The sequence below is a fragment of the Ovis canadensis genome, chromosome 17 (assembly GCF_042477335.2).
Source record: "Ovis canadensis isolate MfBH-ARS-UI-01 breed Bighorn chromosome 17, ARS-UI_OviCan_v2, whole genome shotgun sequence".
Lineage (NCBI taxonomy): Eukaryota > Metazoa > Chordata > Mammalia > Artiodactyla > Bovidae > Ovis > Ovis canadensis.
In genome coordinates this window covers 73,428,720-73,443,112 of record NC_091261.1, presented here as the reverse complement: position 1 = coordinate 73,443,112, position 14,393 = coordinate 73,428,720, and the positions used below count along the sequence as shown (strand labels likewise).

The 14,393-nt window shown below is 50.3% G+C and overlaps 1 protein-coding gene across 1 annotated transcript; it reads right to left on the bottom strand.

Annotated features, from left to right (window-relative positions):
- Window positions 1-337: 337 nt before the first annotated feature.
- Window positions 338-11,650, bottom strand: UNC119B (unc-119 lipid binding chaperone B). The gene is made up of 5 exons (XM_069558204.1): window positions 11,342-11,650; window positions 8,632-8,745; window positions 5,673-5,793; window positions 5,370-5,542; window positions 338-3,782 (listed from the first exon to the last, which is right to left on the bottom strand). Exons 1-5 carry the CDS (start codon window positions 11,583-11,585, stop codon window positions 3,670-3,672), a joined length of 765 nt encoding a protein of 254 aa, XP_069414305.1. The 5' UTR covers window positions 11,586-11,650; the 3' UTR covers window positions 338-3,669.
- Between the last annotated feature and the right edge of the window lie 2,743 nt (window positions 11,651-14,393).

Below are 14,393 nucleotides of genomic sequence, written 5' to 3'. Positions count from 1 at the left end.
CTGCGATCAGGCATCCATTTATCAAACTCATCAAACCGTACTCTTAAATGGGTTGAATTGACTCTTAAATGAGGTACGGTTAAAACACACCTCAATAAACCTAACTTTAAAATATATATGCATTTTAAATTCTCAAACCATTTCATTAAAATGTAAAGCAGAGACATATGAAACCTAAAGCACAATACTATGTCCTAATCACTCTAGAAACCAGCGCTACCCATTAAACCAGTATTTACAGAAAAGCCACATAAAGAAACTCAGAGCCCACTCCCACTCCATACCTACTCTCCCTGCAAATCAAGAGGCCCAGTCAGGAGACACGAGAGGGCACACATACTGCGAAAATCTTTCTTTTATTACTGTCTCTTGTGGCAAAATAACATTTTATACAAATAAGTCACCTAGTTTACTTTGGACACAAAGACAATACAAACTGGAATGAGGATCTTAGGTAAAGGGGAAAGGGAGGAAGGACAGATTTGGTAATTGACGTTTCTTACATTCTGTGAAAAATAGATTTACGGGGGAAAAAAATAGACTTTCACAAGTTCGACGACTTTACGTGATCCTTTGTATACAACAAGGAGTAAATCCACCTCCATCAGATCCTTCTTGTGCCTAAGACGTTCTGTGACATGGAATGTGAGAAACAGGATCGACGCTTGGGTTCCTTCACCGGGTAGACTGGCACCCTCTGCATCAGGGGTCCTCACCCACAGACACCGAGTCTGTGCTGTAATTCTGAGAATGTCCCCATTCCCCAAGCTGACGTAGTGGCCACGGCCACCAGGAAGTGACAACAGCCACCAGGAAGAAAGTGACTTTACAGCAAAAAACTAAGAGCACACTGGGGGCACTAAACTGACAGTATCAAGGGTGGCGAGACAGCCAATCGGCACACCGGACACAGCCTATGAAGGCCGTTCCAGAAATGAGTCCCACTTAGACTAAAAAAACAAGTTGAAGATCCCCCAGCTACTGCCACATCAAGACTCTTCAGTCTAAGGAGAGCTCCAAGACCCCCAAATCACTGCCCATATTTGAGAATCGGGTGGTCCAGACTGTGAGTGCCTTCAGGAAGTCCTGCAAAGCCCTGAATACTCGCATTCCCTGTGAGACAGCTACGAGCTGATATATGAGAGGATGACCTACTTTATCCCAGAACTACTTTTACTTATTTGCTGTTTACTCTTTAAAACATAGAATAAAATAAACCATGGTCTTCTCTGCAGAAGCTAAAAAGGCATCTCAGCCCAAAGGCGCCACAGGAAAAGAAAGGTGCTCTCCCAGGAGCCCCAGGGCAGGACAGGAGCGAGACAGGAGAAGGAGGGGTGCAGACGGCAGGCCCTCTGGCCACAGCTGGGTGAGCTGGTCTGCTGGGATGTGTTCCCTCCAGGAGCTGCCTCGCCAGGGCCAGGTCTGAACAAAGGGAGGGCGTGTCTCCCCAGCAGGCAGTTTCTGTCCAACTGCCCCAGTGCCCACAGGTATCTGCTGCCCACAGTCCAGCCTTCTCAATGCCACGGCCTCCTGATTCAGCTTCTGATGAGTTCACCTACTTTCAGAGAAAGTATAATTTCCAATTCTCTCCCCAGTTCGGGTACAGAAGGGTGAATTTCAGACTTATCCTAGTTAACACCCCAGAGGCTTCTCAAGGTTTCCTGAGTAGCTGGACACAAGAACTGGAGTCCCAGGTACAGGCAGCATATCTTCAAGTGCAGAACAGGGGTCTCCAGTGAGACTAAGGCAAGTTCCCAGGAACAGGGTGCAGCACTCTTCAAGCCAGAACACTGGCCTCCTCCTGCCCTCCTCCCAGCAACCGCTAACACTGCAGGTGAGGGACCCCACGAGCCCACAGACGGGGTCTGCCTGGGACACGCTCTCCTGAGCAGAGCTCTGGGCAGCTCCAAACCATTTCCTAGATAATAATTAAACATCAAATAGTGGAAACGCTCCCGAGTGGGCTTGTCGCAGAGAGAAGGGGTTGCTCCAAAGCCCAATGAACACAGACCTGTTGAAGGTGCCCCGGTGAGAGAGAAGGTGAAGAGGCAGTGCCGAAGTCCGTCCGCTGGGGACGGGAAGGAGCCACGCCTAAGGCACCTGGATTTGCAGCCAACTCCAGTTCTGGGGCTCATTAGGTCTGGGGTGAGCAGCCTGCCCTGCAGGGAGCCCGGTTTCTTTCTCCCTCGGGAGCTGGGTGCAGGGCCGGCACCCAGGATGAACCAGGGTGCTCTCAGTGAGCAAGCTGCAGGCCTCTGGCACAGCCCAGACTGGCACAAAGCGCTGGACCAAAGTTCAAGGCCACTCACACTCTAGAAACCAAACAGGGTGCAACATGGGGCAGCAAAAGGCCGGGTCCACCTGCGGCACAGCGCTGGCCCTCCTCTCCCGGCCACGCCCAGCCTTTTGCCCAACACCAGAGAGATGGCGCTCCTGCCAGAGGTACCACGTGCCTGGGCGCTTCCTACTGCGACCTTCCTATGAACGCTGAGCCCTGGCCACAGCAACAGTCTCACCAGAAGGGCAGGAGTTAGGCCTGAACACCTAAATCCACCCACACATACAGCAGTAGGGAGCTGAGGCGGGGAGAGTCCGTCCAGTGAGGGCCTGAGGGAAGTGCAGAGAGACACGTTTTGGAGAACACATGTCTCTGCCAGGCTACCTCAGCCCATTTCCCCCTTTCCCAACACCGAGACCATTCCGCCTAGCGGTCCACAGGACCAGAATCCACCTTACTTGGGTGGGACCGGCCAGGATGGTTCCAGAGCAGCTTCAGTACAAAAGCAGAGGGGACAAGAGCCAGAGGAGCCATGGGAGCCTGATCGGTGCTCGGGAAAGTCTAGCCACACATCACATACGCCAGGAGCACCCCTGACATTTTATAAAACCTCCCCACAAGAAGCCTAGAAATAAAAAACCAAAACACGAGGCCAGTGCAGGCCTCGAGTGACACTACAGTTCCCAGAGAGAAAACGGACACATTCGATTTCAGGAGAAACTCAAAAGGCAGGAGCTAGGAAAAGCAGAACAAGCTCATTTTCCGTCTGGAAGGAGAACGGGAAGGCACGGCCAGGCTGAAACCTCGGGGGTACCCCAGGAGGAGCAGCCAAGATCCCGGACGTCAGACAGGAAAGCGGCTCCCTAGGTTCGGCAGTCTTGCCCACCCCCGTGCCCCAACTCCTGGCTCCATCCTCTGCTCCACTCCGTTCAAGGTCCTCTCCAGCAGATTAAGGATGATGCTCAGGCTGAGGTCTGAGTGTGCTGATGGCGGCCCTGCAGGTGAGGGAGGAGTCTCAGCTTCGCAGAGGGCCCCTGAGCCTACGGAAGAGCCTTCTCTCCCTGGTACAGCTGTGCCTGCAGAGACCCAGGCTTGTCAGGACATCCTGAAGGAGCTGGGAAAATAAAACTTTCTATCTGGATTCCAGGAGTCTTCTAAGTTTTACTACCTCTGCGACCTAAGGGGCAGGGGGAAAAGGGAGGAAAAAATATGGGAGGAAAGAGACACAGCACTGCTTGGCACCTCTCTTGGAGCACAGGAAACTGCCACTCCAGCCTCGGCTTGCGGAGGCCATGTTCCAGATACGTGTCGACAGACAGCAGCTTCAACCACCTCCATGCGCCAGGACCTCGGGCCACAGCGAAGCACCTCCCCGTCTGCTCCGGCCGCTGCTATTGGCCCCCATTATAGGCATAGTCGGCCTTGTTGTGCATTATCAGCTTGTTGTCGACGAAGTAAAAGCTGTCAGAACGGGTCTCATAGGGATTTTCAATCATCAGACGAACTACAAGTTAGAAGGGAAAAAATGCAAAGAGTTCTGTGTGAGTCTGCCCTGGAGCCAGGTGGGAAAAAACTCAGCATCCCCTCTAAATTCCCAGGTGGCTCAGTGGTAAAGAACCCGCCTGCCAATGCAGGAGACGCAAGAGACGCAGGTCCGATCCCTGGGTCAGGAAGATTCCCTGGCGGAGGAAATGGCAACCCACTCCAGTGTTCTTGCCTAGGGAATCCCAAGGACAGAGGTGCCGGTGGGGCTACAGTCCACGGGGTCGCACAGAGTTGGGCATGACTGAGCACCCACACACAAAAACGCATAAACCAGCCCTTCCTGAAAGTGTGAGCATGTGCTATCAGAATAACAAGGTCAGAACAGAGGGAGCCAGGCCTGGAGAGTTGGGGAGACCTGGGACCACAGAGGCCCCCAAACTGTGCGTGCCATCCACTCCCACAGCAGGAGGCCACCAGTCTCCGACACTATTTAGCTCACATCCAGAGGACTGACCCCCATCCTCTTTTAGCTTATCTGGTTTCAAGAAGAGAAAATTAGATGGCTGGCCTTTGATAAAAAACTTGAAATGCTGTACCTAATCTTCTCTTGCAAGTATCAACATGTTCCAGCCCAGCTTGGGGAGCAGGCTTTAAAAACGGGATGATGATGATAGCGGATGCAGGTGACATCCTGCCCACTCCTCATCTGTCCTCACTTGACTTGTGAACAGCACCGTTGCACAAGCACAGAACACTTGTCAGAAAACAACACTTTCAAGGATCTGGGACTCTGAGAAAAGTGGTCAGTATATGTAGACCCTTGCCCACAATTCAACTAAACTCCACCACTACTCACAGGATCCCATCGTATCCTTGTTGCTCCGGAACAACTTACCCTCACAACTCACAGGCCATGCTAATGTGAGAGCCAGAAGGAAGCCACAGGACTACACAGCCTGTTTGTCCTCTGTGATCGAGTCCATCTCCTCCCTGGCCTGGCCTTCCCTGCTTGGTGCCTCCCCCAGGTCTTCCTCCCCATATCTCTTCCTAAGACCTTGTTTCCATTCTGTCACTCCTGCTCCCAGACCTCGACCAGCTCGCTATTTCCTGCCTGATCTATTCTGACAGTTTATCCCATGACCCTTCTACTGGCAGAGAATGAGAAAGAGGTGGTCCTCAGATCGAGAATCCCGCTCAGCTCAGTTTCACACATAACTCTGATTAAGGAGGAAGCAAAGGGCCAGTGCAGTGCTGAGCAGGAACTGGGATCCAGAACAGTGAAACCGGGACTGGCTGTGTATGGAATGGGCACCCCGGGGAGGGTTGGGGTCTCCTCTCATCTCCCTCCATCATACCCTTCCCCGCACAGGCTTCTTAAAGGATGGCCTGTATTAACACCTTCAGAGTCCCACTGCCAGCAGAGCCAGAGTGTGAAATACGAGACAGGAGCGAGAGGAAATCAGAAGCTTGAGGTCAAGTGACTGGAGACCCATCACATCCCTGTTTCTCTGCCAAGAAGACCGCCAGACCAGATGGATTTCACTTCAAGGTCCACTCCTGCTAAGCTGAAAGATCCAGAACGTTGCACAAGTCGGGGGATACGTACTGACATCCTCAGAAAGTTGGGGAAACTCATAGATGTGCTCGCAAGTGTTCCTGCTGCTGGGGATGCAGAAGCCGAAATCAAAGTCAAAATTTTTCAGCAGGCGTTCCCGGAAGTAGTGCCGCTCGATCATCCGGAAGTTTGACACAGGTTTGTCTCCCACGGTGAACTCCACCCTGCGAAACACAATTTCCATGAGCCCGGCTTTGTTGCCTCCTCCGTCCGCTAGAGCCAATCCCAACCCAACGGAGGACATTCTTCTCTGTGAACCAGAAGGTGCTCCCCTCAGGAGATGCTGGGACTCACGTGGCGCCCACGGTGCGGAGGCGGAGAAACGCCGGTGTGAACTGGTAGCGGACGAAGCGGCCTGCGCTGACGTCCACATCTCCACCTGCCTCCCCTTCCTCGTCCTCTTCTTCCTCCTGGTCTGAAAGGGGACACGGAACGCTGGCTCAGCAAAGAGCATGACCAATCAGGGATACGGACACCCGCAGCAGGACGGCCGTGCTCACTGAGCACCTGCTGAGACTCCTGGCTCCATCTTGCATACCTCACAGGGTCCTAACAACCCTGGAGGTGTTGTCTTCATTTTTATCTCCACTTTACAGACCCAGAAAGGTGAGCTCACAGGTCCAAACTCCCCCCAGTCTTCAATCAAAACCCCAGAGTTGAATCCCTGGTCAGGGAACTAGATCCCACATGCGACAACTAAGACTCAGAGCAGCCAAAGAAGTAAATTGAATAAATGTAAATATATACACATTTTTAATGAAAATGAAAATAATGCTGCCAGGAATTCCCTGGGGGTCCAGTGGTTAGGGCTCTGGGGTTCCACTGCAGGGGCATGGGTTGGATCCCTGGTCAGGGAACTAAGATCCTGCAAAGCCATGAGACATAGCAAAATATAAATAATGCTGCTACATACAATATCCTGTAATAAACCATAATGGGAAAGAAAATGAAAAGATATATATGTATAACTATACACCAGAAACTAACATAACACTGTCAATCAACTATACAATAATAAAAAAAAATTTTTTTAATGTTGAAAAAATGGAGCCAACAGACTTACTCAACACAAAGCTGCCATGAACTTTCAATTTATAAAAAAACACACTATCTGTGAAGTTCAATAAAGCAAAGTGAGCCTATAGTAAATTAAGGGAGCAGGGATGTGGATCCAGGCCCATCAGACTCTAGGCCTATTCTTAAACACAAGGCTATTTGCCTTTTATATAACCTGAGGCCTTGCACCATGTCCTAACGCTGAAGCCTGAAACACCAGCTGGGTACCAGGCCCCTGAGGTGGTCTGTGCTTTACAGACCAGGCTGGCTGTTGACCAAGTTAATGTGCTTGCTGCTAAGCAAAATAAGGAGGCTGCAAAAGTTGAAACTATCGAGACGGCACCTTCAAAGAATGCAGAAATTTCTGACACAGCAAAAACAAATCCCTAGAAATAATTCTGCTATTTAAATGAAAGACAGTGACCTTCAGCCTTGGGGAACTGCACCTCCTTAGACTGCTGCCTATTCTAGGCCATACCAGGCCCAACGCTCTGACCATCTGGGAAAGGGTGAAGCATGAAGCAGATGGGCCATGAACCAACATGTGGGACCCAAGAAAGAAGACGGTCCACACCAGCAATGATGGGCTCTGGTCTAGCCCATTCCTGAACCCAAAAGGAACTGGCAAACATTCTAATGTGAACCAGGAGTTAGCACCCTCTCTAGTAGCCACCTAGTGTCCCGCAAGAGCATTTTTTTTCCAGGTCTAGGCTGAACAATACAAGAAAAGAGAAGTCTTTTTCAGTATCAAATATACCGAAAGCAGTGAACAACCAGGCTGAGTGGGAGTTCAAAGGTAAATACTTCAGAGGCCCGGCTCCAACTATGGGATTCAGAAAGAAACAGAGCAGATCTTCTTGGGGATTCGAGCTCATCAGAAAAGGGCTGCAGGAGGGCTCTGGTTTGGCATGCACCTTAGTGAATCAAGATCCTTAAAGACTGGACAGGCTGAGTATCAAGGTATTTTTACAGTGTCTGATGCTGACCTTCTTGTGACAGTTCAGTTTTGTACTGAAATGACTGCTCTCAGTCTCGTCTCATCCAAATCCATACACCGGAAGTAGCCCTGGTGTTCCCTGGGTCCTGGGAACACCTTAATACCAAAAGGACAGGAAGCTTAGAGATGCGAATGGTACAGACCCAGGAAACTAGGTGGCCCTGACTCTCCCAATACAAGATAAGTACCTACCAGCTCGAGCCATTAGTGCCCTGGTCAGTCCGGGATTACGGCAGCAATCTCAAGTGGGGTCAATCAGCAAGGAATCTCAAGTGGGGTTAGGAGACGGATGCCTTAGTCTTGGCTGAGACTTTTTCATGAAAGCCTCTGACTTACTTGGTTACTAACAGCTCTCTTACCAAACTTATATAGGCTCCTCCTGAATAGCAAATAGATGCGAAAAGCTTGGCAAAAAGAGTCATTAACAACAGACTGTGGCTCCAACTCTGGACTATCTGGGCTGGTGTTCTAAAAACAAACTCCAGGGGGCGCTCAATCTCCAGTGACATGCTCCCCAGACCTACACGTGGTCCCCTAGACAGAAATGAAGTGCCCTGGAACCACATCACAAGCACAAGCAGTATTCATTCAAGGCTAACTGAAGGGGTCCCAAGCAACTGAGTTCACAGGCCTGGGCTTTCTGGTCATCCAGAAAATGCTGGAGATTAAAATCCAAACCGGGACTAACTAGGAAATCTGAGACACTATTCAGTGGAAAGGGCGTGAGAAGAGAAAGAAACTGCCTCATGATGTGGACTGGAAGCCTCCCTATCGCCCTTCCAGAGTGTCCCCATGACGCAAGGCTCAGGCAGGCTTTCCTCATTATACTTTCATTTCAAGGATTCCTTCCTAAATGGAGGTGACACGGTCAGATCAAAGAGCCTGGGACCTTAGGAAAGTCACTTGGAAATTCTGGGCCTCAGTTTCCTTATCTGGAAGATAAGGATGATAACCCCTCATGGAGGTGTGAGGATTCCATGAGCTGATATAAACAGAAAGCTGTGGAACCCAAAACCAGTGCAAAGTAAATACTCAACAAGCACAGCTTCAAGCCCGCAGGCCAGGCTTTAGGAGGCGGCTCAGAGGCAGGCCTTGCTGGCGTCCACGACACACGATGCAATGGCACACAAAAACTCAAGCCTCAAAGACTCTTTGCTCCAACGGTCAACTGACTACTGTTGATACGATACTGAGACCTACCTGAAACACAAGGTTTGGCAATTTCAAAAAGCACTGTCCCTGTCTCCAAATCTCGAATTTTGAAGCGGGTAAAATCAATACTGTAGATGTTGTCTTCAGGTTTACATAAATAATCTGAAAATGAGAGAGAGAGAGAGACCACTGCTGTTAAATAATCCTCCAAAACTACCTTTTCTTTCTCAAGTTGTGAAGCAAACTCGGGTTGTTTTTTCTCTGACATAAAATATACCCCAAAACTTCAAATATACCCCAAAACTTCCTCTTATGTTATAGGCAAAAGTTGCGTGCAGAGAATTATGGGATCCAAGAAAGGAGAAAAGTGCATGGACTTCGTTTAGATGGAAGATTATGGTAACATTTAGAAACAGGGAGGGCAGAAGGGAATTTCTCTGGAAACAGTTCAAATATGACCTACAAACCTTTCATCAGAAGTCACAACACAACAGAACTTTTTTATAAATCCATTTAAAAACATGCTGACCTAAAAATCAGACGCGACTGAGCGAGCACACACGCACGCAGTGGTGAACATGGTGCATGCTTGCTGACCGTATCACAAAGCAGAGATCAGCCAACTTTCTCTGTAAAGGGTCAGAAAATGAGTAATTTAGTTTTCGAGGCCACAGTCACTATCACAACTACTCAACTCTGTCACTGTAGCACAAATGCAGTCACACAACTATTTACAGACAAAAAAATACAAATTTTATATAACTGTGTGTCCCAAGAGATTTTTTCCCCCAACCATTTGAAAAGGTAAAAATCATTCTTGGATTGTGGGCTGCACAAAACCAGGCGGTGGGCCATACCCACCCAGGTGGCAGGACAGATTTGCTGGAGAGGGCATGAGGCCAAACGGAGATGGAGCTGCCAATAGCTTCATCTGTTAATCAAGATAGTGCCGACCAAAGATGATTTCATTTCCGTCTTTCCACCATGACTCCTGAGAGCATCATCTTCACAGCTCCCTTTGGTACTGTATCTTATGCTGCCTGCTGTGTTTGCTGTTTCACGTTTTACAAGCTGACTCTCCGATAAGATGGCAAAATTGACAGCTACTGATTATTCCATAACTTCCCAAGGCACTGATATTGGTTCTGCATCTTTACAGGGGCCTCAATAAATACCCTGCTGAACAGAACAGACTTTTAAGAAAAGTAACAAAATCCAGAGGTCACCAAGCTGACTTATGACTTTCTCCAAGAAGCTGCAGTTCTGAAGCAAGTTCTTACACAGGGCCTGAGTGCCCTCTGAGCATGCCACTTAGCATCAACAGCGGCTGGATTCACCCTTGCTATCAGGAGAAAGCAGGAGGTGAGAAAAGGTGAGGTGGTGAGCATTTCCGTACTTTCAGAACCCCTGGTGATAACTGGGTTGGAACAAAAGCAGCTTTTTCACAATGTTTCTATGAAACAGAATAGCAAGACCTTCTAAAGACACACTCAGGTGTGCAAAGGATAGTCCCAAGGCAAATAGTGATTGAAAACAAACACGTGACAATACTCAGAATCAAATCAAAACTGTCTTAGAAGATGGGAATTCTATTTCACAGAGGTTGAACCAAGGCCTCAAACTACCATCCTCAAATCACTGGGATGGCCTCCAGCTTCCTGAGGGCCACCTGAGCTTCGGACCAAAGCAAGTCAACAGATAAAAGGAGAGCAGCCTTAATTCATCAAGCTGGTGCTGGGGCTTCAACGTTAGAAGTCCAGAGGATGGGGCAGGTGGGTGGGCTGGGCAAGCAGGATCTAACCTATGGACTGGAAACTCGGGGAAACAGCAGTAAGAGAAAGGGCAGCAAGTCAGAGCATGAGAACAAGAGGGAGGAGAGCCAGGACAGGGGGCGGGCTATGTACTACTTCTATCAATAGACGGTGTGAAACCGTTGCATCCTATGCAAGAAATGCATCTCTGATACTCTGACATTCGTCAATCACTAGACCAGGTGTCAAAAGCAGGATTCACATTTCGGTTTTATACATCGAACTGAAACTTTATTAATATATACACATAAATGCAGCCGGAAACACCGCGGCAATGTACTTAAGGAAAGAAAAGGCCACCTGCACACAAAGAGGGCAACGCTTGGGACCCAAAAGAGGCAGGGGGCCGAGGCAGGGGGCCGAGGCAGGCTGGAAAGACGAGGGGCTGTCCGGGGGGCCGGAGTGGAGGGAAACGCGGAGAAAGCAGGTAGGGGTCTGGGCTGGCAGAGGGCAGCAGAAGCTGGCTCAGGTCGAGGGGGCCAAGCTGAGCAGGAACTTCACTAACAGCAGCGAGCTGGGGGCTGAGGGAGTGGGGGAGAGGCAGCGGCCCACTTGCCAGGGTCAGGAGGAGCTAGTTAAGAAGCCAAGACGGGGTCTGTCCCCACCCAAAGAGATCCAGCTAAGGAGGAGAACGGTCGGCCCGGCCTGAGGGCCCAACCGGGACGGGCCACAAGGAAGCCTGACGTGGCCGGAGTCAGCGGAGGGCAGCCGAGCTCAAGGGGACCCATCCCAACCAGGTGAAGGTGAGGGTGGAGAGCGCCGACTCGGCCGGGCGGAGCAGTGGGCAGCGAGGCCTGGCCAGTCGGGGGCGCCTGGGTGGACCCCCTGGGCCCGCCGAGCGGCGAGCGGCCGGCTCCGCGGAAAGCGACACGGGGCCCGGGGGTCCGACTGCCCCGCGGCCCGGGGGCCCGGCGCCGAGGGGAGGACGCGGCCGGCCCCGCACTCACTCTCGGTGACCCGGCTGAGGCGCAGGACGTGCTCGGGCCGGATGGTGTCCAGAGCCAGCAGCTCCTGCTCCGTGACCGCTGCCCCGATGCCGTCGTCTGCCGCGTGGTGGGGCGCCTGCCGCCGCGCCTTGAGCCTGTTCAGGACGCCGCCGCCCGCCTTCTTTTTCTCTTCCTTGCCAGTTACTAGCCCCCCGGGCCCAACGGCCGACCCCAAGGCCGCAGCCTTCGAATTCGACCCGCTCATCGCTCCACCGCCAAGATGGCCGCCGCCTCCGCAGCGCCGTAACTATGGAGAGAGGGGGCGGGGCCGGGCCGCGACCTGGAGGCGGGGCCGAGGTGGGCGGAGCCTGCGAGCCGCGTCGCTGGCGCTCCCCGCCTCTACCCTCCCCGCCAAGCCCTTTCTCCAGCGCTGGTCCACCCAGGTGGGCCGCCACGTTAGTACCCCGGACTCTCCACTTGGCCCCCGAAGTCACCCCAAACATCTAACATATATATTTCGTACGGTCAAATGACTTTCTAGCACATAAAATGTAAACAAGGCATCTTGAGAAAATGTGTTTTCATCTGCAGTCTAGAAGGTAAGACTGTTTGCTGTGCAAAAGCAGCTTTCAGATTAGATTGCCATTCTTAAACCCTACTGCGTCAGGCTTTGGGCTAGACATTGAACTAGGCTACAAGGAATATAAGAATATGAAAGGGGGCAGGGATTGAGTCTGCTGTATTCACCACTGTATCTTGGCAGGCTATCAAGAAAGCTGAGCACCAAAGAATTGATGCTTTTGAACTGTGGTGTTGGAGAAGACTCTTGAGAGTCCCTTGGACTGCAAGGAGATTCAACCTGTCCATCCTAAAGGAAATCAGTCCTGAATATACATTGGAAAAACTGATGTTGAAGCTGAAACTCCAATACTTTGGCCACCTGACTCGAAGAACTGACTCATTTGAAAAGACCCTGATGCTGGGAAAGATTGAAGGCAGGAGGAGAAGGGGACGCCAGAGGATGAGATGGTTGGACGGCATTGCCAACTCAATGGACATGAGTTTGAGTAAACTCCAAGAGTTGGTGATGGACAGGGAGGCCTGGCGGCTGAGGTCCATGGTGTCGCAAAGAGTCGGACGTGACTGAGCGACTGAACTGAACTGAACTAATGCCTGTTGTTCAGTGGCTAAGTCATGACTCTCTGAGACTCCATGGACTGCAGCACTCCAGGCTTTCCTGTCCTTCACTGCCTCCTGGAGTTAGCTCAAACTCATATCCATTGAGCTGTTGATGCTATCCAACCATCTCATCCTCTGCGCCCCTCTTCCCCTGCGCTCGATCTTTCCCAGCCTCAGGGTCTTTTCCAATGAGTTGACTCTTCGCATCAGGTGGCCAAAGTAGTCGAGCTTCAGTCTTTCCAACAAATATTCAAGATTGATTTTCTTTAGGATTGGCTGGTTTCATCTCCTTGCTAAGGGATTCTCAAGAGTCTTCTCCAGCAGCACAATTTGAAAGCACCAGGTGCTCAGTAATGACTGACTGACAATGAATGAATGAGTGCAGGAAGGCTTGCACAGCATGGTGCTGTGGAAGAGCTCCCACTTTGTTGGGGAAGACTGTGAGGTACATAATTCACTACATGGCCCTTCCTCTTGACCAGCCTAGTGTGAATGAACTAGAAGACAAACCAGACTGCTAACTGTAGCAGCAGAGGTGCTACCGGAGTACACAGGAGAGGTCTGGGGGGTGGGAGAGAGGCTTCAGGGGTAACGTCTGCACTGAAAACTGGAAGTTCACCGTTATTGCAACTGGAGGTGAGTGGGAGGGGGGAAGACACTGCCCTCTTACACCCCGAGTGGCTCCTTTGCTTGAGTCAGGATCTGCTCTCTTCGGTGTTGGGAGGCCCCCGCCCTGAGTGCTGAAAATGTGTCTGCAAGGCTGATGTCACCTGTTAGGCTCAGGCCAAAGTGAAACTCTACCCATCTCTCTACGGTTAGCCTCAAAAGACTGGATTTATGCAGGACTTGCTGGGTCCTCTCACCTGATACGAGGGGTTTGGGAGCAGCTGATAAGCCTCATCTGGTTTCTGGATAAAATCCAAACCTGACTCCACCTCAGTGGCCCAGCAGGGTGAAACAGTATGTGGTCAAGTTCCTGTCAAAACACTGTCCTGTCCTGGAGAGATTACCCACCCCGGGTGGGACGTCTCAAACTGTTCAGGGAATTTTAAGATGTGTACAGAGAATTAAGCTCTTTCCCTTTGCAAACAATTCTTTTCAAACTACTCAGCCGTAAGTAGCTACTGAAGAATTCCCCAAAATGTTAATGTGCTACCTGGTCGTGAATCAGTAAGATGGTGATGGCTGGGGCGGGGGTGAGCACACAGCCACTTCCCACAATCACTTGCTCCATGAATCTTTGTTCTCAGAGCACCAGAACTCGAGTTACCTGGATCCTGGCTTTTCTCTTTTTAGGGATGATGACAAGTGTGTTGACCACTTTATTTGCAATTCCACATCCAGGAATTTAGCCGATATGTATTCACAAAGATGAGGGACCATTCTAACACTGAGAAGTTACAGTAAGTTACAGTTGCATCTATTCATGTCCTGCAGCTGTTAAAAAGAATGAGATCAGTCTCCATGTACTAGTATGGAGAGACCTCAAAGATAGTTTGTGGGGGGAGGTGGACAAGGCATATAATCCCATTCACTTAAAATTTAAAAGTACATGAGTATTTGTATGTGACTGCAATGGAAGGGGTTTGGATATAATGTATTAAGTGAGGTTCCCATTGGGGAGCAGAGTATTAGGGACTGAAGGGGGATATATTCTTTCAACACTCTTGAGCTGCTTCTATGCTATTTTATCAACAAGCACAGGATCATGGGCTGCTTATTTACTTTGAAATAAATAAATAACTTTGGATCTGTGTCTGGAAGGTAGATTCTAAGTCAGAGTAGCCTTATTATCTCTTGAAAACTTGAAAGCTACCTCAGACTGGATCACTTTTTTCTGTTCAAAAAGAAATGTAAATAAATACTGCCATATATGGGAGCTGAGGCCTGTACT